We start from the raw sequence: 23,045 nt of genomic DNA, 5'->3' as shown, positions 1-23,045 counted from the left end.
GGCCATGCCTGCTCACTTGAAAACATGTGGACAAAACGGTGACTGAAAAAGCTATGTGCTCACTTGAAAATATTTGGCAAAAACCAGGGAAAAAAAAGCTATCACTGTTGAGAATCTGATGCCAGGGACTGTCGGCAGAGTTAAGCCTCCACAGAGAAAACAGGAGAAAGTTTGGAAGTAGAGAAAGACTATCATATTGTCCTTCTAACCCGCATCTTCCACAATCTAAAGCCGTGCCAATTAATCTTACCTTTCCTACGCTTGGCAAACCAGGCATCAGCTTCAGTTAAGAGTTGTTTCAAAGACCCATTCCAAGAAGGCACTAGCTGAAGGAACATCCACTAGGTAAACCAAACAAACTCTAGTGAGTTAATTGAAGAAGTTTTCACACAAGTAACACGTGCATTATTCAAGTGACATTTTCATAATGTAGTCATTCCTACAAAGATTCTGATACTCTATTAAATACTTCCAGTAAAAAAAATGGCTAAAATTCTCATCATGTTACAAATCAACTACTACTCAGGAGTTCAACTTCATTCATAAAGCCCCTTTGCTAAGTACCTTTTTGAGAGCAGTATACACGTCCATTTCCACTTGCATTACAAATAGGTTAGAAGAGCTAATCAGCTGTTTCATGAGGTTTATGCTGGAAAAAAATAATAAAAAAGAAAAACCATAAGAGTTCTATGAGACAGTATAGCCAAAAGCAAGCAAGCAAGCTAGGCAACAAGCAACCATCAATAGCCCTACAACGTTATTTGTAGCGAGCTCTATCCTTTGGAAGAAACTGTACTTCACCGCTCAACGTTAACTGAAGCCTGTACCTGAGTTCTTTGAAGAGTTCAACACTCTGGTGAGTCATCAGGTTATTCAAGAGCCATTCAAGGCACCTAGATTAAAAGCAAGGAATTAGTACCTTTGGGGTTTTTTTTTTCTTATATATGTCAACATTCCTGCAACTGTTGCTCAGGCTCACAAAGCCTGATTACGTACCACATGATTTTGAAATACCACTTTAACCAGAGACACAAACACGTAAAACATGAAAAAGAGTTATTTCAAAACCATGAAGGTTACCATAAAATTTCCCAAATTTTTCTGTAACTCTTAAATTTGCATTTTGTTTCTCTCAGGGTACAGTGAAAGCTAAATTCAAAGTATTAATACCAGAAAAAGCTCTGAGAACAAACTAATTCACAGCAGAAGGAAGCAGTTAGAGTTAGAACTAGCCTCAGCATTCCACTCCCAAATGCGTAATTATCCCTCCTAATTAAGATAAAGTTAAGCTTAAGTTCTAAATATTTAAGCAGCTTTGTGATAAAACAGTCAATGACCACAAGTATTATTTCATTATTACACTGAAGACCAAATACATTGCCTTTACTAATGCACTTCAGTAAATTTAAGGTCATTGATTATAGTAGAAACTCCCAAACTGAACAGAACAAGCACAGCCGAAGTCAGACAGCTTAAAAAAAATTAACTTGGGGATTATATTACTGTTTGTAAATTCACACTTTTAATTAACAATGTACAAAGAAGCCTGGAGAAAGTAATTCTTACTTTTTCTTCACAGAGTCTAACCCGTATGTCCCCGCTGAATTATAATAACCACACACAGTTTTTGCATTAATGGTTTCCTTCATTGTTTCACCACATTGCTGGATTAAGCCATCCTGTGGGGAGGAAAAAAACCCACAAATATTCAAAATTTTAATTTCCCAACAGGAAAAGTCAAAGATTTTGCAGTTCCTACAAATTTTCATGCCTGAACAATTACCGAAAGTCACATGTGCTACAGTGACCTACGCTATGCCATCCAGAAAATTTAAACCAACGCTCCTCAGAAAAATAGATTTTTCTTAAGACTACATCACATGAAAGAAAAGCTTAATGAATACCTTCAGGGTAGAACAAACGAGCTGTTAAAACATATTTTTAATCTCCTTCTAGATATGATTCTCAAAGCAGCACTTAATATTACAACTGACTCTTAGTCATAGCATTTTTAAATAAAACCACTGCGTTACGTTTGGGGTTTTTCCCCACTTAGTCTGAAAAGATGATTCATTTCTCTGGGTGAAACAATAGGTGCGTGTAAGTATATCGTCAACTGTTATCTTTATCTGAAAAGAAACCATAAAAATATTGCATATTTATTACTTACAAGCTGCAGCATGCAGGCTGCCGCTAAAAGTGCGACTACTCGACTGGGTTTTATTAACACATCGTCTCGATACAGTGAGCCAAAAGCCACCTGTAGAGCTGAAAAGAGTACAAGTGTCAAACAAAGACAGGACATTGAGGATGGATAACTAAAAGAAACCATAAACATAACCAAACCACTCGAGCGCACACATTCTCTACAATCTTATTTGTTCTGGATAAAAAGTGAGCATTTACCAGCCCAAGCACACACATAAACACAAAACATGGCGTTACCCAATAAAATGCGGTCCTTTTCATTATTTAAACAAAATACTCATCTTAAAACAGCCACCAAGTCATGCCACAGAGCAACATGGAGAGCAGTAAAACTAGATAAAAAGAAGCTAAACCTCATCATCCTTCTCTGCAATCGACCTCTAGCACAATGTTGAGATATTGCTACGATGTTCAGGTTTCTCTGTAATTCTTCCGAAAAACACTATTTCTTCATTCCGCGGAGCTTGGAACCATAGCAAGACATTCTGCCAACTCACATCGGTCCCCTGTGAGCATTCCACTCGGTAGCATTTTAGGACTAGGCAGATGAAGATGCGATTCCCACTCTAACCCCTGGGTCTCCATAAGCGTTGCAGACATTGATCTCAAAAGCCCCGTCGCCAAAACAACAGGACAAGTGGCTGCTTTGCAGCTGCGCTTCCTAACTCAGAGGTACAAAAATGAATTCAACTCTACGGGTGATCCGAGTTAAGTGCAAAACTGAATGAGCACAGAACTCATTCTCTCAAGTTTCTTATTTACTAGTTTGAAAATTATTAAAAAAAAATAAGAAATCAGTTATTATTTGTCAGGTTCAACTTAAGCTCTACCTTCAGTGTTTAGGTAAAATAAAAGGTTCCCACTTACCTTCAATATCAATATTCTGGTCAGGAATCTCCAACTCTATGACGCTCATGCTAGATTCTTTCCAAGATCCACTGAACATGCTGGAAAAGTAGCCTGACTGTATGAGGGAAGATGAGAGAAAAAGAACTCAAGTAAGAGATTTCATTCAAATTAGAACTGTCAAAAGCAGCACACGGAATGAAAAAACGTTAATATTTACCTTTATGCAGAATAAAATGTATTAAGGGAACTTTTCACAAGCTAAAACATTCTGACACACCTGAGAAAGGGCTAATTGTAGTTGCTTTATTTCTGAAAGTGAAAATGCGTATAGAAAATTTGGACTACATGTCTGTAATCAGAGTAAGTAAAGAGCTTTAAAGGGCCAGAAAAGCCACATAAGCTCTTTTCCTACAAACCACACCACCAATGGGGATATAATTAGTCCACAAACTAAGTCCTTAATGTTACTGGCGGGCAACAAATCCTGCAGGCATTAAGCATTGCCAGCTTGGGTATCGGAAGAAAAAAAAAAAGCATGCAAGACATACAAATTAATGTACAAGATTGTAGTCTCAGACCAAGGACACATACACATACACCATTTACGTAAATATACCTTTTATTATAAAGTGTAAGGCATATAAAACTAGAATTTGATAGGTTTCCATCCAAATGGAGTGAAATATACTGCTCTACTAGGATTCATGCTTTTCCTTCTCAGCAGCAGATGTGCCCATTATGAGATGCTATCACTCACTGAAGTTTACCTGAGAGATTAAAAAAATAAAGTCTATTTGTACAGGACAATATTCCCTGACCTCTTAACTCAGCATTTCAACTCAGGGCAGCAAATAATATAACAACCAATTTTGATTTTATTTGATTACCTAAGTACTTCTATACCTTCAGCATATCCCCTAACTATGACATACAACACACTGCTCTCAAAGCCAGAACCTTATTCAGCTTACTAATCCTCATGAGGCTACCTTAGTTTTGCCATGTAGATCAATGCCTCAAATTCGTGGGAAATTATCATTTTAGTAAACAGCATCAGAAAAAGGAAATCCTCCATTTCTCAGATCTGCCATTCACAGGCAGAGCAGCACCTTACTGTCATTTATCAAACTAACTGCAGTAACTCGACAGATTAGAAAACAGAGACATTCGGACTGAGACAGTCTGCTCAACAAGGCAGAGGAGTCCTAATTTCATCGAGAGAGTTATTTTTAACCTCCAAAAATATTTTACCTACTGTGACATAATTCCAATGACAGAGCATAAATTGAAACAGAAACCTGAATTACGAGCATGGTTAACTTAACCACAAAATGCCATCTCACCAGAACATCACCTGTACAACAAGGGCTCTACAGAAGAAATTCGCAATTTTCAAAGTCTGTTAAAAAACATCCACAGAAGCAATTTAACATTCAGTTTTAGTCATCAACTAAGCTTTAAGGACTAGCTTCACAAACTTGAGATGTAGCAACAACAGAATCACAATGGTGATTAAAAACATCGTCACCAACAACAGTCTAAGGACAAACCTGCAATGTGCCCACTCTGCTTACGCTGCACAACGTAACTGTCCAACCCACTTATATCCTCCCTTTATTACACGGAGTCAAAAGCCAGTGGACAAGTACAGCTGTGTCTGTCAGCTGTCCCCCCTGGTCACACACTCATTGTTCTAGCCAGAGATGGCTGCCACTGGTCACTCCTGGGCTATACACAAATGACATTCCGGCCCTCATTTTATGCTTACTAAAAGGTTCTAACACATGTAAAATAAAAGGCTTTTTCCTACAAGAAAGCAATAAAATTTCCCTCACTATGGCCAACGTGAGTAATTGCTGTGCCTAAACTGGAATCATGGCATTAACGTAACAAAAAAATCAAGAATTTGCTTCTGCCATCATTTGTTGTACCAGAGAAACTGCATTCAACCTGCTGAGCATCTCATAGTGACATCTTCATCTTGAAACATGTAAAACCGCTCGGTGTTTGACTACAGCTAACAAAGAAGTGCACGCATTTTCAGGTATAGTACCTGACATTACTTTCTCTTCTTGCTTCAAATAAATTGCTTCCAAGGTTAGACTCCCACTTTAAAGTTAACGGCACAACTGAATGACACATTTCAAGACAAAGCCATCGTGTCTCCCCACTTCTGTCACAGGAAAAGTAATACAGAGAACAGACAGTAAAGATAACCTCTTCACTCCCAAAACACAAGAAGTAGAACAAAGAACTTCACCTTAATACAAATCCAAGATAAAACGCTTATAGAAACAGCCTCTCTTTTGTAGGTATGCACTATGATTTACTCCTTTTTAGATCTTCTGTGCATCCCTTCCTCATGCAGCAGCAAGAAAGCCTTCATCCAAGGATGAGGGCTACATAACAAATACAGAGACCCAGCTCCAGCCATTTCACTTCAGGCACCTACACTCGAGTCCCAATGAACAGTAAAACTGAACCGGGTTACCAAGTGCTTCACAAATCCACTCTGGAAGCACTTTCTTTGCTTTGCAATGATATTAACATTGCAGGAAACCCTCAGCCATTTGCTTAGCAAACAAGAACATACTCTCAGGACATAAAAAGACAATTTTCGCAACTGTTTTCACAAAGGATGCGCTAAGGTTAAGACAAGTAGATTAAAAAAATTAAATAGCAAGAGACAGAGCTAAAGACACTTTTCAAACATGAAGCTACATCTACGCTTCCTAACATTACTATCAAAAGCACAACACAAATTGGTTAACTATTTGCATCCACAGAAAGAGTGGTAAGTCTGAAGTATAAGGAGAAAAAAAAAAAAAAAGAAAAAAATCTCAAGTCACACTTAACATTTACCAGATATTCTATTAAAAATAGTTTCTATTGTAAGAAAGCCACTTACCTGACACAAATATATCTTATGCAAGTTCCACTCTTCTCCCAGAGCACAAATTTTGATATCGCTGTTCTCCCCATTCAAAAACAGAGTCTGATAAATATACTTAGAAGTGCTTTTCAATTTTTTCCTACACAAAAAGGCAAAGAAAGATACACTCCTTCAAATTATTCTGTTAGAGAAGCCACACTAAAGTACTCGGCAAAGGTTTTTATCTCCCCATAACGGACTGACCGCCCTGCCATGACTTCCCCACTCACTTACCCTCTCGTTTACTGCAGCTAGGACCTTTCTGAAGCAAACCAAAAGCGATCCCCTGCCCCAGGCCCACCACCCGCCTCACACCGAAAACCTCTCCCCTCCATTCCCCCCCCCCCCCCCCCACCTCCTCCCTACACGACAGCCCCCCAAGCTCGGCCCCTGAGTGCCCCAACCCCTGCCCCCCACAGCCCACCCCCCACCCCCGGCCTCGCCAGGCCCCTCAGCCCCTTCTCCTCTCCTCACCACCCCACAGCCGCCGGCCCTGCAGCCCCTTCCCGCCGCCCACCCCCTGACAGGCCCACGGCCACGACTGAGGCCCGCAGCCCCCTCACAGCCGGCGACCACCAGCTCCCCCCCCCTCAGCCCGGACCTGCGGGGGGTGTTGAGAAGCCGCTCCTCCCGCTCGGCCTCGCCGTCGCTGTCGCTGTCACCGGGCCCCTCGGCCCCGCCGCGCTTCCTCTTGCCGCCCCGGCCGCCGCCGCCGCCGCCGCCATCCCCCCCGGCCGCCCCATCGCCGCGCGGGAGGCCCACCCGCCTCCTCAACACCCGGCTGCTCAGCGAGCCCATCGCTACCGCTCCGCCGCCGTCGTCGCCGCCGCCGCCGTCTCCTCATGGGGCCGCCCGGAGCGGAGCGGGGAGGGCGCGGCGGGTGGACGGCGGCTCCTCACCAGCGGCCGGCGGCGGCGGCCATTGCCACCGCGCCTCTGCGCCTGCGCGGGAAGGGGAGCGCCAGTGCCCATGCGCGGCGGCCGCAGTAGTTGCACCGCGCATGCGCCGGCGGGCAGCGGCGGGCGGGCTTCCGGGTGCCGCCGCGGGGCTGCAGGAAAAAGCGGTAATTGCACCCAATGCAGTGTCGCGGCGTCATCACAGCTCTCTGCCTGACGGTGGGTGGTCGAGAGGAACCGTCCGGCTTCTTGAGCTGCGGTTGCATCGCTGTTGGTGCTCCCGCCTGCAGAGCTGGGGGGGTGCGGGCCTGCACGCCCGGATTGGGCGGGAGTGTGGATCTGCTTGAGGGTAGGATGGCTCTACAGAGGATGGGCCGAGGCCAATGGTGTGAGGTTCAACAGGGTTAACTGCCGGGTCCTGCACTTGGGTCACAGCAGCCCCATGGACGCTACAGGCTTGGGGACGAGTGGCTGGAAAGCTGCCTGGCGGAGAAAGACCTGGGGACGTTGGTCAACGGCTGGCTGAATGTGAGCCAGCAGTGTGCCCAGGTGACCAAGGCGACCAACAGCATCCTGGCCTGTATCAGGAACAGTGTGGCCAACAGGACTGGGGCAGTGACTGTCCCCCTGTATTTGGCACTGGTGAGGCCCCACCTCGAGTGCTGTGTTCAGTTTTGGGCCCCTCACTACAAGAAAGAGCTGGAGCATGTCCAGAGAAGGGCAACAGAGCTGGTGAGGGGTCTGGAGCACATATCTGATAAGGAGCGGCTGAGGGACCTGGGGGTGTTCAGCCTGGAGAAAAAGGACGCCCAGGGGAGACCTTCTCGCTGTCTACAGCTCCCTGAAAGGAGGGTGTAGCGAGGGGGGGTCAGTCTCTTCTCCCAAGGAACAGGTGATGGAACAAGAGGAAACAGCCTCAAGTTGTGCCAGGGGAGGTTTAGGATGGATATCGGGGAAAATTTCTTCACGGAAAGGGTTGTCGAGCACTGGCACAGGCTGCCCAGGGCAGTGGTGGAGTCGCCATCCCTGGAGGTATTTGAAAAACACGTAGACGTGGCACTGAGGGACATGGTTTAGTGGTGGAGTTATCAGCGTTCAATTGATGGTTGGACTTGATCTGTAAGGTCCCTTCCAACCTAGCCGATTCTATGATCTGCCCCCCCCGTTGTCCCCAGATGAGGATTCTTCACCCAGTGTGCAAAAAACCTGTCACCACACTGAGGCGAGATTTACCTGTATTTCAATTCTGCAGAATTGGGTGCCGGACATGTAACAACAGCCAGCACAGCACACACTTCTGACAGTCCGGTATTTATAGCGATGAGACCCAGCTGATTGGTGAGCTGCAGTTCCTTTACCATCCCTCATCACACATGTGCATTCAAGTCTAAATGTTCTAAACACTTTGGGACATCCCATTAATTAGTGTGGTCGTTATTTACAAGAAGGTATGTGTTTGAGTATTATAATCTCCTAAGGCTCCCCTTGGACACACCGTTATCTCAACCCCATTCCAAAGACTATATGTCCTGTCATCTTACTCTTAGATCAGAGACCAGGAACGTAGTCCCTCCATGGGCCTTGTTCATCTGCAGTAAGCTCTTGATACGGTAATCCTTCAACAATTAAATTTCTTTAATCTTAAGTTTCAGTTAATTGTCTCTACACCTAGTCCAGGTGGATGTGGAAGGACACAATTAAGTTTAATTGTTTCTACATCTAGTCCAGGTCCAAAAGGCCCAACTAAGTTTTCATTTCAGGAGTTCCGCTAAAGTTTAAGCACTGGAAGGGGAGCGCTGCTGGAAGGGGAGCGCTGCTGGAAGGGGAGCGCTGCTGGAAGGGGAGCGCTGCTGGAAGGGGAGCGCTGCTGGAAGGGGAGCGCTGCTGGAAGGGGAGCGCTGCTGGAAGGGGAGCGCTGCTGGAAGGGGAGCGCTGCTGGAAGGGGAGCGCTGCTGGAAGGGGAGCGCTGCTGGAAGGGGAGCGCTGCTGGAAGGGGAGCGCTGCTGGAAGGGGAGCGCTGCTGGAAGGGGAGCGCTGCTGGAAGGGGAGCGCTGCTGGAAGGGGAGCGCTGCTGGAAGGGGAGCGCTGCTGGAAGGGGAGCGCTGCTGGAAGGGGAGCGCTGCTGGAAGGGGAGCGCTGCTGGAAGGGGAGCGCTGCTGGAAGGGGAGCGCTGCTGGAAGGGGAGCGCTGCTGGAAGGGGAGCGCTGCTGGAAGGGGAGCGCTGCTGGAAGGGGATTTACAGCATCCTCCTGTGGTGGGCCCACTGGTTTTGCCTTTTTCTAAGGAGGAGGCAGCCTCATCCCCACAGCAGCATTCCACCTGGGAATCTCCACTCCAGCTGAAGAGCTGAGAGGCATCTCCCTGCAGCCTCTCCCTGCTCTGATGGTGTACAGAGGTCCACACTTAGGAGAAAAAGCACCTTGTTGGAAAAACACGGAGACAGGTACTTCACCATTACCTCTCCCAGAACACACAATCATGGCAGAAGGTACAGAAATGAATCCTTTATTCATTTTTAAAAAGTCAGCAACATAACACAAGGCATTTAAACACAAAACCAAGCCTGATTGCATCTGTTAGCCTGTTGTACTGGGTAAGACAATTTTTCTTTCACTGAGCAGAAGGCTTCAGTAGAACTGGAAAAAGCTCTGCCTCCTCTCCCACCAAAACTAAGGAATGTATCTCCAATTACAGCACAGAGAGCAAGAAAGAAAATTATTTTATTAGAGGCCACAGAAGGATGTCCTATTCAAGCCAACAGTAGCCTAATTTAGAAGAAAATGGGTGACAGAACTGGGTGTAGGCCTTAGCGGTATTTGTGCCTTCAAATTCTACCATCAGTCTGATGCCTTCAAAACAGGATTATATACCAACAGCTAAAAAAAAAAAATAAATTGCTAAACCAAACACAAACCACATTTTTTGTAGTGAAAACAACACTCAGCTTAAGAGGCAGGTGTGTAGGGTCTGGGGAAAAAGCGTGAAAGGGATCAGTGTGGAAGCCCAGGTTAGGCACAGGCACAAAACTGGGACCCTCTGACAGTAGTGTCACACGGGGCTCCAGCCTGCCAGCGCTGGCGAGATCCGGTGAGCTCCCCTAGTCCAGGGAATCCCAGTCTAAGGCATCCGGTAGTGCAGAGGAAACACATCTTTGGGGACAGGTCATTCTTTAAAAGGCACCCTTCTAATGACATCACTTTCTCCAGAGGAAGGGTTTGTAATAGAACCCCAATGATTTATACTCCCACAAGTCAAGAAAGATGGACTAAGAATACAGGGCTGGCCTGTAACCACGACAGCAAGAGTTTTTTCTGATGTCACCAGTGACATCTTCCCTACCTACAGATCTATAGGCAACATATATATAAAGTGCAGTAAGGCAATTCTCCACACTAACAGAGGGAAAGTTAAGATCAACATGCTTGTATTTTAGGAGATTGATTTCTCTGTGTTTAAGTTGTCTTGCAAAAGCTGAAGCAAGCCTGCATTCTGCATTCTCCACGTACCGATGAGGTTAATTTTTCCCTGTGCGGCCTCTCATATTCTGCATCCCACTTTGCTTCGGTGGATAAGTTTTGCTGGTGAATGCAATGGCAAAGGGACAGCTCGTCAGGAAACAATTTAGCTTTTATGTATTTGGTTACAGCATTCTGTTCAAGATGGGCTTTGCTAGCCCAATTAGTAGACAAATGGGTGTTCCAAGCATAAAAGCCTATCAAAAGGGTCAGCCAGAATGGCCATTATCTAACCAGAGCATTAACTAACCTAGGTCAATGCTCTTAGCAATTAATAAGATATTTGGGGAAAATTAAAAAGAAAGAAATCCTTATGATCAAGTGCTTCCCATCACCCAGGTAGTACAGCAGGCAGCCTTTAATCCTCCCCACCACAGAGCCTGAGCAGAACTTTCCTATAGTCTCCTGAGCAGTCTCCCTAGGAAGAGAAGAGGAACACAATTAGTTTTACAACTCTGTACAAGGCTGGATTCTTTCCAGCACATACAGTTTGTTGTAGGGTTTGTATCCTCTTTGACGATTTAAGAACTAAGAACATTCAGGAACATTTTCAGTACATAAATGTAAAGTCATCTTAGTTCCAGCTCCTCTAAAATACCCAATAGGTGTCAAGTGGGCACCTGTCTCCTTTAGGCTGCTTTCCAAATCCAGCCCCTTGTTTCTAACACTGAAAAGCTTACCTTAATGAAGGAGTAGAGGGATTTCCCATACATGGTCAGGAATTCCCTTCTGATATCCAGCATATCTATTTCAGAGCGGGACACCATCACTCGGATCAGTGTGTTGTCATCTGTTCCCAAGCCCTAAAGAAATAAACTAACCATGTACAACTGCAAAGCACAAACATGAAGATTTTAGCTCTTGATCATTTGTGGGGTCTGTTCCTAATCAGAGCATTTTCACATTAGTGGAGTGATCCACTAGCAGCTTGCTGCTGGGTGAGGATACTGCTCTGAGCTCCCACCTCGAACTCTGTTCAGTTTTGGGCCCCTCACAACAAGACAGACACTGAGGTGCTGGAGTGTGTCCAGAGAAGGGGTGAGGGGTCAGGAGCACATGTCTGGTGAGGAGCGGCTGAGGGACTTGGGGGTGTTCAGCCTGGAGAAAAGGAGGCTGAAGGGAGACCTTCTCACTCTCTACAGCTCCCTGAAAGGAGGGTGTAAGCGAGGGGGGGGTGTCAGTCTCTTCTCCCAAGGAAGAGGCGATGGGAGAAGAGGAAACAGCCTCAAGTTGTGCCAGGGGAGGTTTAGGATGGATATTGGGGAAAATTTCTTCACGGAAAGGGTTGTCAAGCACTGGCACAGGCTGCCCAGGGCAGTGGTGGAGTCACCATCCCTGGAGGTATTTAAGAGACATGTAGATGTGGTTGCTGAGGGACATGGGTTAGTGGTGGAGTTGGCAGTGTTAGGTTAACGGTTGGACTCCATGATCTTAAAGGCCCCTTCTAACCTAGACAATTTTGAGGGAAAAGAGGTCCATATAAAAGCTCGGGTTTCCTCCCTCCCCTCCCCCCCAGTTAATCGCAGAGTTTCTCTTTATCTAATGATTGCTGTCATGCTACTGACTTGAGTATGGAAAGGCAAGGGGGGGAAGCAAGCAATTTCACACCAAAAGCTCTTTACCTTCATGGATTTATATAATCTTTCAGCAAAATATGCAGGTTTATTTCGCACACACTTTACTGTAAGGAAGACAAGAACAAGAGAATTAAGGTCAATAAAAACTGAGGGAGAAGGTCTTCCAAACCATTACAGCACTTTCCCAGTGAAGGTGTTTATTCTGTAAAGATGCAATTCAGGGCCAACAAGCAGCAAGTACAATGCAGACATCTATAGTCAGTGATCTGCTGTAAATCCACGTCTCCGCACCCAGTGCGCAGTAATATTTTCTTCAAGGCTTTAATGCTCCCTGACAGCAAATGTCAGCTACCAGAACATCACTTGGGAAAGCAAACAATATCATAAAATGCAGAGCTTTCCCACCCGATTGTATCCACAAAGAGTAAAACGCTGCGGCTTGCAAACAAGACACACATTATCTGCCTCCTGAAGCTATGTGAACAGCCAGCCAGGGCAAGATACCGTATCTCCAATTATTTAATTACTTTGTAGACAAAGTTTAAAAGCTGGGAACTCACCCACAGCTAACAAAGCATCTTCGAGGTCTCCTGACATCTCAGATTTAATGCTGTCCGTTATGTCCTTATTAGCAATCCCTCTGTACACATCAAAAACTAGGAGGAAGAGTCAGTGATAAAAAAAAAAAAAAGAGAGCAAATGAGAAGCTTTAGGGCAGACTGTGTAAACCACCAAGGATCACTCTGCAAGATCAAACTCCTCATACTCTGCATGAACATTGTACCATTATTGTGACATTGTAAGCTAAATCAGGGCTGTCCCACAGAAATAATTAATTTTAATCATCAACTGTCTTGCTAATTGGCCTACCACTGCTGTTAGCATTTTCAAGAACTGCTAGTTAATGATGGCAGTTTAAATGCTTAGCTCTGCCCCAATGGGAGTCACACTTCATTATCTGCAATTTACAGGCTGGAGCAAGTTGTACTGATGTTTTTCTTCAAGTCCCTTTTTGTCTCAGGAGGGAATAAAATGGTCTTAAAGAATTGAATGTGACTGGGCTATAGGATACCTGCTGTCTCAGGAAGAGTTCACAATCGGTTAATGAACAAAAGTACAAAGCTCCTACAAAAGTATCTTCCTCAAACAAGGGAAAAAAAATCCAGGACACCATGGAGGGTCCTACCTCTTAGCAGGTGGCATCTGTTCCGCGTACAGAGGATGGCCATAAATTGCACCTCATCTGTTCCCCATTTCTTCTCCCCAGCTTCATACAGGCACTTGAAGACATTATGAATAGACAAAGCAAGGCTAATTAAGAAGATCAGGTGTACCAACGTGAGATTTTTACTTTCTTAGTGCCTGAGCACTGCTGGCCTGTGGCTCATCTAGATCACAGATATTCTTCAATAAATACTAAGCAAGTACAGCAACTTTCAACTGAACTGTCTTCTCCCCTCCCAAATACCCAGCCTGTCTGGAGACCTCTCACCACAGAGCTGCAAAGGAGGCTAGAACCATTATCCCCACTTCACTGGCTAAGTCAGAACAGTGAAGAGGCCTCTCTAAGGGTCAAAACTGCGACTAGAGCCCAGGTCTTCCCCTAGGGCACTGCTGTCTAGCATAGCTTCAAGTTTACTGTTCTGCCTTAGGGAAAAAAAAAAAAAAAAAAAAGGTCTAGAAAAAGGAGGGATTCGCCACACATCACATGTACAAGAACAGACAATTCTTGCAAGGAAGCAGATTGCTACGCACCTGAGCATCTTGTTGAGCAAGGGCATCATCCACATACGTTCCCTCATCTCTATTTCCCTGCAGAGATACAAGGATGAAAAGCTCAATTCACCACAGCGACTAATAGAAGCAAATCCTGCAAATTCCCCATTCAAAACAAGTGACTGGAGATGCATAATAGGATTCTTAAAATTGAATAGTAGCTTACAAATACAGCAAAACATAGCTCAGATGTGATTTGTACTTCCTTTTAAGACGAGCAACAATCCACTTTAACTGGGCCATGGCATTAATGCATACCCAGAGTCAGACTCCTCTCCCTGCAGAAGCTGGGGGTAAAATGCAAGCAAGGTGAAATGTAAGATCAGTAAAATAAAAACCAGCCTGAAACACCTCATCACTGAAGTGAGAGGCATGTCCATCAGCAACAGAAGATTCACCCCCATTTTCCTTTTCCTGGACTTACTGTTGTGAGGGACACAAGGACTCTTCGAAACAGGGAAGATGTGTCGGACACAATGTCCTCCTCGAGGGTACAGCCATATTCTAGCAAGAGGACACACGCATGACATCTGTTAGTAACAGGTCCATCACCTGGACACTGATTGTCCACCACATTTGCCAGCTGTAAGCTAGGGAAGCAGCTAACTGTGCTCAGGGCTCTAAACATCATCATAGCAGTCCAGCCATCATATTTTGTGCTATAGGCTAAAATTAAGAGCCCAGCCAGTATAAAACTGGTAGTAGTTCCACACATGGACAGACATCTAACTGATAGAAATAACCACCCCATCCTGTTTTATGTACACTGATTCAATTTCTGAGTGAAATTCTAATCCTTGAGGCTGTTGGCAGTCCTGCTGTTGACACCTATTTAACTCAGAGGTTCTCTCTGGACAAACGACAATAGTTGCGTTGGCTGATTTGTCACGTTTAAAGGCTGACAGACCCCTCTCCTTCCTCTTCACGTGTCCATACATACACACAAGTGACTTTTCAGTCAGCTTGCAGTTTGCACTACTTACGACACTTGTAGTTCTCATTAATGCGCCGAATCTCTTCGTTTGTGCGAGAAGCCAGAATTTCAATCAGGCAACCTTCATCTGTTCCTGCACCCTAGGGAATTGTGAAGACAAGATCCAAGATTATAATGACAACTATTTTGATGTGCATCTAGGATTTTTTTAGAATTAGACAAAAGTTAATAATGAAAAATTAATAATAAATGTATAATTATGCCATATCATACTTAATTGACCAGAACTTAAGCAATGTAAAAGGAATATATCCAAACCTTCACAGCCCTCCTCAGTTCATGCACGTCATACATGGTGGTAGGAGTCATCATACCAACAATCACCCTCTCAAAATTCCCACTCAGCTCAGACTTCAAGTCATCAATCAAATCCTAGAAGAGGGAGAGAGGAGAAAGGAGTTGGGAGAAGATACAGCCTTTAAGAACAGAAAGAACTCATTTACCACTCTTCTTCAGGCTCCAACCCTCCTTGGATGAGAAGCTGCTGTGAGGTGAACAAGACCAAAATAAACTTGGCCAGGGAAAGCTTGTGCTAACCTTACTGTCAAGACAAGGACGTTGTTCACATTTCATTCAAGTGATATAACCCAACAATTGTCTGCATCTCCCAGTTAACGCCACAGTCACTAATCTCTGAAGATCACCTACCCTGCCAATACTGCTTTTATATGTGATCAGAACTTGCTGACGTTGGGAAACATTTAGTTTGGTCAAGATCTCAATGATGGCATCTTCATCCGTGCCTGGAAGAAACCAATGGAAACCGGTTAGGCTGCTTGCACAAGAACCAACAGCATGCTCTGCTCTTGTCCAGAGTGTGCCATTAGCCATCTTCTGTTCCTTACACAACCTGGTTCTCAATATCTTCTATTTCTTACACAACCTGGTTCTCAACAGCACTTGTGACTAAATCAACGTACAGTAGTGCCTCAACTCAGCCAGCGGCATGGCAGTACCACACCACAGGAGAGGAAAGACAAGAGCCTGACTAAGGATATTTTTGTGGCCAAGACCTGGATTTCCAGTTGGGTTCAAGTCTCAGCCTGATCAAGTCCTTTCAGTGCCCTCATAGAGCAGTGGGGCAACGCAAATGGCTAGACTTCCCCTCTAACAAATGGCCAGACAAAACAACCCCAATGCTCCGGTTGGGGGGGGGAGGGTTTAACAGTGGAGGGAGACCAACTTACCAAATCCCTTCATGGCCTTCCTTAGTGCCTGCGCTTCTTGCTCAGCACTGAAACTTGAGACCCCCTTGATTGTTGCCTAAACCCACAGGAGAGGAGTTAGGAAAGGCAGACTCAAAGTGATATGTGCATACAGTAGAGTTGAATTAAAAAAAAAATAAATTCAAAAGATGCAAACACAGCAACAGCAAGTAAAGTCACCAAACATGAGTGATTTTTATATCAGGCTTCCATCTCACCCTAAAGAGAAACAGGTTGTTCTAGAGGGACATCTCAGCCACATAAGAAATAAGCCACAAGGACACAACTAAAAGAAGGAAATATCTTCATATAGCTGCCCATGGAGTATCTGGTTTCCGGTTAAATAATGGCAGGCAGCCCAACATCTCTGTTTAGTCTAGCTGGGGCTTCTTCCCAGCAGTTTTCTGAGTAAATCACAGAAGAAGTGTTCCCAAAGCCCTATTCTTGACTTCTCTAAGGGCAGTCAAGGACCATCATTCTGTAAAAAAACGCATTGGGAAGCGTGGTGTTTTGCTCAATACAGCGATTCACAAACAGCTTTCTCCTGCCTCCTGTCCAGTGCCTTTTCTGTGGGAGTACGTGGTCTCTTTATCCCCATGTTCTCATGAAAATCATTAGCAAAACACTGCTTAACATTCCTGTAGGGTCTGAAACAGGCACAGGGATAACTACCATATAGGTGGTTACCTTGCAGGCGGAACCCAGAAAGAATAATATGCCCAGGGAGTTTATCTGGAGAAGTTCATGCTCTTTGAACTAATATCTGATCAGATTTTCCATTAACTCCCAAAACTGAAAAGCCCATATGTGTAGGTCATTCTTCTCTAGTATGAGGAAGCAGAGAGAAGTGATAAAGTCACCCCCCCATAAAGGGACAGACAGTGACAGCGTTCTTCCTGCTGTGTCCTTATCTGAGCTACACTCCCCACCTTTATCTGATCAGAGCAAACGCCTGGCACAGCATGGTACAGAAAACACACTCACCATCGCTTTTGTATTTGGTCAATCTGTTATTGTTCGAGTCCTCAGGCAGTTAGACAACTGTAATAAAAAACAGAGAAGGTATTAAGTTTTCTAGCAAATAATTAATAAATTATACCTACCCTTGCCAGTCAATAGGGCTGATTAAATAACCACGTAATTTCTCTGAGGAATAAAAGCAACGCTTGAACAGCCCTACGGAACACCCATAGCAGCATCCCCAAGTTTCCAGTCCTGCTTTGTACCGACCGAACAAAGGCTGGTTTCTAACAGCACAGGCCAGGGCGTTCACCCTGTCTGAAAATGGGATGTGGGGCATGAGCAGATGATAAGCACTATTAATTTAAGAAATTTCATTTTTATTGCTAGCATGACAGCCTGGTTGAGGCTACAAGGAGAAGCAGACTGTGTAGCTCTGGGGGCAAAGAAAACAGACTTGATTCCTGTGCCCTTCAAAGCACATGGCTTTGACCTTGCCAGGTGAGAGCCTGAGGGTGCCTGCACTGTCCTAACAGCCTTCAGACGCTCCCTGGGAAGCAGAGACAACATCAAAGTCTAGATGACCACACAAAGGACAACCTCACTCGAGGACCGGGACAGGAGAATTGTTTTCCCTCTTAAAATCTGCTGTATTCAACATCTCCTCAGTTTGGTGCAACGTGCAATTCCTCGTACTGCAGTTTTAACTGACTGGTAAAACCCTCAACAAGAGTTTTATATATAGATATATATAGCTTATTTGCCATCTCCCCAGGGTTTATTTTTTCTGCTCATAATTTTGCTTTCATGCATAGAGCCTACACATGAACACACCCAAAGTGTTTTCCCATATCCCTGGTCAGTCGACAGGATGTCGAGTACTAGGACAAGGTTCACTTCCCTGCAACTCAAGTTCAACACAGCGTGAGCTGAGGTGCTCACATTAGAGCCCTTAAGTAGAAGCAGCAATGCCAGCGGCTGACGACATCGCTCCCTAATCCTGCTCATGGTGCTTAATAGCCACTATCAATGAGCTCAGACAGTTGTGCAAGAACAGAAGTGTCTTTGCTCATGCTTCACATGACTCTTACAAATCTGGAATACCACAGGAAGGTTCTGTTTGGGCATGTTGACTCTCAGTATAACATTTGCCATAGATATGTTACACACAGGCGCTCCTTAGTGCTCTCCAGGTCATCTGTACATTATTACACACTGTGCAATCAGGCAACAGATGGAAAATTATTAGTGTTGAGTTTTCTTTCTGTGATATGATGATAGATTTCAGTGGTCAAAATATGACCTAGACCTCAGAAAAGCCATCTTTGCTCTTCTCTAGTCTTTTACAGAAATATAAGGCCAACTTTTTAATTTGCTTTAGCCAGACACTAAACAATGGCTTTGAATTTCACAGATGTTTTTCTGATGCAGTTTTACCATTCAGTTGGTTTGTACAGAGAAGCGGGAGCATTAGATAGGCTGGTTTAGTAAGTCAATTAGAGGGCAGAAGAAAGGTCAATAAACAAGGAAAAGAGAGTAGGAGGCAGAGAAATTCTGAGTGCAAATGAGCTGGCAGAAAGAAAGCAAACATGAGGAAAGGATGCATGTACTGGATTCAGGGCAAATGCTCCTGCAATATCAAATTACAACAGAAATGTCACATTGAATATTGACTGTAAGATTCCACTTTCTTCATCCAGCTTAACCATCACTGGGAAGATACAGAGCAGAGCACTGCAAAAGGCAGCAGCGCTAACCCCACAGCACAATCTGCAAATACTGTTCCATTCCCAGTGTATTTCTGTGTGTGGTGCCACCAGAAATGAGCCACTGAAGTTACAGGTGGAAGCCTTTGGCAGTTCAACTAGGTTTTCCAGCAATGGTCCCTGCCCCTGTAACCCTCTTGCTCCCTTTCACAGGCAAAGGTGCCTCCATGAACTGCTGCCGGGGCACTAGATGGATAAAGCCCTCCTAGCCACCTCCTTTGCTAGTATGGAAAGGGGTTGCTCAGTCAGACCTGCCAGCGCTCTGCAGCTTAACACAACTCCTGGCCTGCAGCTCAAACAGGGAAAACAGCTTCGGGACAGGAGCAACACTTAACTCCGTGTTTTGAAGAATTCAACTATGCATGCAAAGAATCAGCTAGTGTGCTAAGGTGCCCTGGCTAATCCCTGTCCTGGTGTAATTTGCTTCATCCCAGAATAAAGGCCTGAGCTAGCTGATACAGCAAACCTGGCTTCGAACAAGCTCAAAACACCGTGGCCAGATGGCAGAGTGCAGGTGTACGAGGCATCCCTCCCATTATTCAAATTTTTCCATGGATGACCTTTTCCTGGCAGGCTTTATCAGCTAATCAGGCAGTTCTAAATCCACACCAATGTCGTCAAAAAGCTGAATCCAGAATAAACGTCATTTATCAGAAAACAGCTGGAACTATCATGTGTGCTGCCCAGTTCAAATCTAGGCTTTCTCTGAATCAAGTTTTCCTGACTGTGCGCAGAGCACACGCAGCTCCCAGCAAGCAAAGCTCCCAACAGCTTAACAGGATATAAACAAGGGATTTTTTTTTCCCCCAAGTTTGAGCTCATAAACATGTTGCCAGTCTTACACCTAGGACCTGGAGTGGAAAACCACCGTTTTGCGACCCATCCCCTTGCAAGGCAAACACTGGACTTGTTTGACTAGTTCTTTCATTCAGTGCACGTTTACTCGAACACAAACCCACACCCTGCACCAGATCAGCTTTTCCATGGCTCTGCCACCGCTGGCTGTTTCCAGTGTGCTGGATCCAGCCTGCTCCCTCCGCAGCTGGCTGTGCTTCAGGGAGGCAGAGTGCCCCGGGGCAGGTCTGGGGCTCAAAGCAGGGTGACTGACCCTGATCCCAGCCCAATTTGAAGCTCAGGACAGGATCTCCCTTCTGCTGGCGAGCCCCGAGCCAGCCGAAATATCCCAGCACCTCCCACACAATGACCTTTGCCTGGCCACTGCCCTCAAAAAGAATAAAAATATAAAACTGAGTTAGCAGAGGCTTGTGCTCCTCACTTCAGCCCGTGCACCCACCCAAAGCAGCTTCACAAGCCCCCTGCCATTCCCTCCACGCTCCAGCATCCAGCGGGGAGGACATGCCAGCTTGGCCACAGCAAAAATAGGAAGCAAAACCTGTGCTCCCTGTGCCTGGGAAGAGTCAGCCATCTTCCTCCTTCCCACAACCTGCCTCCCCGTCCTTCCTCACCCCAGGCCTGCGCCCTGCGGGGCTGCCCCAGTGCCCCAATGCCTTGGCATCACGGCCCCAACAGGGCATCCACCCAGCCAAGGGCTATCCCTGTCCCAGTCCCGCACAGCCGCACTACCAGCCCCTGCGGTCTGGCAAGCATGGCCGGTGCTTGGCATCTTCCCAGGCACCTCCAGCCATGCGACCTCTTCCCCATGCCAAAGGGGACCCCCGGGTAGTTTGGCACTCACCTGCTGTCCCAAGCGGGTGCTTTGGCAGGGATGGGGAGAGCTTTGCTCGGTTTGCCCCGGATGGCAAAGTCCCCGCCCTGGAGCGGGGTGGGACTCGCCGGCGCAAAGCAGCTTTTCTCCAACGCCTGACAGGAAGGCAATCCAGCCCTGCTCCCCTCCTCTGCCCTTCCGTAAACAGTTGGTTGTAATCCAGAGCAGGGAGAGATTCCCTAGGGAGCCTTATGTGCATTTAGGAAACGCACATTTGGGGTTACACAGAGACCCTCGCAAACAAAGGTGGACTGGCAGGCTGGGACGGCTTCCACGCTCCCCAGCATTGCCTGTAAAAAGCTCTGGGGACAGAGGGTCTGTCTGACTGCAGCCCGAGCGCGCAGCCAGCCTCTGATGTCTCGCTTGATGCTGTTGTGTAAAAGGGCATACCCAAAGGGGGAGCGAGGGGGACGACGGTGTGGAGCACACAGGCTTCAACAGCCTCAAGCAAGAAGTCCTAGTCGTCCCCCCATGCTGTTTGTGGGGATTTCTTACCTGTATCCTGTCTCCTTCACTCCCACAGCACCTCCCCAGGTCTTCAGCATCCTTTCCCCTTGTCTAAGAACTTTGCATCACAAACATCCATGATTTCTGTAAGAATGATTATGTTCATAAAAACGATTATTTTTTGCCCCAATAAATCAGGCTGCCCTAAAGTCAAAACACTTCAGGCGAAGGGACTTCAGTGTTACCCCCATGGGACACTGCCAGGGTCAGCCTTGGACAAGCTCATGAGACTGACAGAGGGAAGTCAACCTTGCAATAATACGTATCTTCTCTTCCCTGTGTTTATCCTCAGGGACTCTTTTGATGCCAAAAGTACAGTTATTATAATGGGTAAATGAACCCTCTCAGGTTCTTTTTTTCCAGCTCATACGACAGTGATACCTCATCCCTGTGCCTCTTTGCACATGCTCTTTTGCTGGAAGAGACCTAAATTTAGCAGCTCAGATGAGTGCAGACTGTGCTCCAGTGAGCATGTCTGTGCCGCTGGCTTATTATAGCTCCCACTCCAGCTCAGTCTCCCAAAAACAACCCCACAGAGGCCAGACGGCACCTACCCACTCCCTGCAGATGCAGGGGGGACACTGAACAGAGGGTAACAGAAAAATAGGGTTCAAGCCACAAGCATTCTCCTTCTCCGCTGCAGAGTCCCTTTCCTTGCAAAATCTGGCACTTTACCCCGAGTGGGATTCAGTGTGGACATGTACATATTATCAACAGTCACTAAGGAGAAACTCTTCTTTCCTACATCTGTTAAAGTTTCCATTCTCATCCCTTCCTCTCACGTCAGCTGTCTCCTGCTCATTTTAATCCACCAGCAAGAGAACTGCTGTGTTTCTCCATCTTATGTTGCCTCTGATTTTTTTAGCCTGCGTATTTTCAAAAGCTTCCTTCTTCTGTTTGCTTTCCAGCCTCTTTAGCCCTGAGGTCTGAAGTCAATGGTATATGCAACAGTAATTATTCTAGACCATAGATTAATAATCTTCTTTGGAAGTTATTTATCCTTTAAATATTGCACCAATCCTGCCATTCATGATTTGCATAATTTAACCTTTTCTTTCCCTCTGGGAGGGGCTCCAAGTAGGGAGGAATACTTGAAGATGCAAAGTGTTTGTGTGGATGTTTTTGGCCATCCAGAATTGTAAGCATATGTAAGCATAGTCCATTCAGAAGCCAGATCCTGACCCAACACACAGCCGAGTTCTCTATAATCTTGGCTGATTATGGGTGCTGGCTCTGTAGCCATCCAATGAAGACAATCACAATTCTTTTGGACCAGAAAGGAAAAAAAATACAAAGTACAAAAGCTTCTGACCATGCTGAGAGTTATCCAAGCTTCTCTGGAAGGGGATTTGGGGCAATAGTTGTCCCCACCTTGTTGTACCTTCCTACAGGAGCTTCAGGAAGGAGAGGGGTTGTTGCTGTAGAAGTTTCTTATATAAGGTTCAAGAGACAAAGCTTTGTCTCTCCGGGAGCCTATCATGTAGGGTCTGCTCAGCTTTCAGCATGTTGTCTTCATCTCTTAGAGTATGGAAAGGCTATGGCTATCCTGAAACATCTCCAGCCTGAAGCACCATCTAGCATAGCTTTGCTGTCCTCACCTCAAAAGAGGGACAGTAATGGACAAGCCCACAGTTCCTATCGCTGTAGTGACAAAGTACATTGCTTTTCTTTTCACTGATATTTCCCCGTTTGTCCCATAGATAATTTTAAACCCCCTGTTATAAAGCTCTCCAAATCCCCAGACTTTACTCAGTTGCATACCTGCTCTGTATTCCCACTCCATCCTGCTGTTCCACCATCTCTACAAAAGACATAATAAAAATTAAAGGTCACAGAAAGACAGGGCAGTGTGCATTAAGTAAATAAACTGAGCTCAAGCAGCCAGCCTGTTAAGCAGGAGGTATTTATTCTAGATCCCACAATGAGAACAGAGCTGGACCTCTCAGAAAATGGCAGCATTTGTGTTTTTGCCCCAAGGACCTGGCCTTTAAATTTGCACCTCAAAGAGCAGAGGAACCTGGTGCTGGAAGGAGAGATTTTCAGTGTGTCATTTGATTAGCAGGTACCTGTCTTTAGCTTTAGAGAAACAGCCTCACCTCATTCACTGAGGTCCAAATCCTGGCACTAATGAAGC

At 45.6% G+C, this 23,045-nt stretch overlaps 2 protein-coding genes across 4 annotated transcripts in view; both read right to left on the bottom strand.

Moving 5' to 3' along the window:
• The window catches only part of GMCL1 (germ cell-less 1, spermatogenesis associated), a 20,020-nt gene extending 13,110 nt beyond the window's left edge, over positions 1 to 6,910 (bottom strand). Inside the window, exons 1-8 of the mRNA XM_082495856.1 lie at positions 6,591 to 6,910; positions 5,966 to 6,089; positions 3,076 to 3,172; positions 2,171 to 2,268; positions 1,567 to 1,679; positions 828 to 893; positions 565 to 649; positions 251 to 341 (exon numbers count right to left, since the gene is read on the bottom strand). Of these exons, the coding sequence (XP_082351982.1) occupies positions 251 to 341; positions 565 to 649; positions 828 to 893; positions 1,567 to 1,679; positions 2,171 to 2,268; positions 3,076 to 3,172; positions 5,966 to 6,089; positions 6,591 to 6,787 (871 nt within the window). The 5' untranslated portion in view covers positions 6,788 to 6,910. The remainder of the gene's footprint in view (positions 1 to 250; positions 342 to 564; positions 650 to 827; positions 894 to 1,566; positions 1,680 to 2,170; positions 2,269 to 3,075; positions 3,173 to 5,965; positions 6,090 to 6,590) is intronic.
• A 2,464-nt stretch (positions 6,911 to 9,374) lies between these two features.
• Positions 9,375 to 21,062, bottom strand: ANXA4 (annexin A4). Of its 3 annotated transcripts, none has more exons than XM_082495775.1 (13): positions 20,900 to 21,062; positions 16,937 to 16,993; positions 15,935 to 16,010; positions 15,396 to 15,490; positions 15,006 to 15,119; positions 14,737 to 14,827; positions 14,178 to 14,257; positions 13,733 to 13,789; positions 13,164 to 13,257; positions 12,538 to 12,633; positions 12,023 to 12,081; positions 11,081 to 11,203; positions 9,375 to 10,818 (listed from the first exon to the last, which is right to left on the bottom strand). In XM_082495775.1, the coding sequence occupies exons 2-13, from the start codon at positions 16,937 to 16,939 to the stop codon at positions 10,759 to 10,761; spliced, it is 948 nt and encodes a 315-aa protein (XP_082351901.1). In that variant the 5' UTR covers positions 16,940 to 16,993; positions 20,900 to 21,062; the 3' UTR covers positions 9,375 to 10,758. The 3 variants fall into 3 exon arrangements, with proteins under 3 accessions (XP_082351901.1, XP_082351900.1, XP_082351902.1); XM_082495774.1 differs by lacking the exon at positions 20,900 to 21,062 and adding an exon at positions 20,375 to 20,672; XM_082495776.1 differs by lacking the exons at positions 15,006 to 15,119; positions 20,900 to 21,062 and adding an exon at positions 20,375 to 20,672.
• Between the last annotated feature and the right edge of the window lie 1,983 nt (positions 21,063 to 23,045).

Source organism: Vanellus vanellus (genome assembly GCF_965231255.1).
Source record: "Vanellus vanellus genome assembly, chromosome: 26".
NCBI lineage: Eukaryota > Metazoa > Chordata > Aves > Charadriiformes > Charadriidae > Vanellus > Vanellus vanellus.
Note: the sequence above shows the minus strand (reverse complement) of the source record. Positions and strands in the feature narration are given on the sequence as shown.

What these genes read in the sequence shown, in the direction of transcription:
- ANXA4 (XM_082495775.1), bottom strand. An exon ending in ATAAAAGCAGTATTGGCAGG is followed by an intron (nt 15,120 to 15,395) that starts GTAGGTGATCTT and finishes TCCCTCTTCTAG; the next exon opens with GATTTGATTGATGACTTGAA. An exon ending in TCCTTGTGTCCCTCACAACA is followed by an intron (nt 13,790 to 14,177) that starts GTAAGTCCAGGA and finishes GTATCTCTGCAG; the next exon opens with GGAAATAGAGATGAGGGAAC.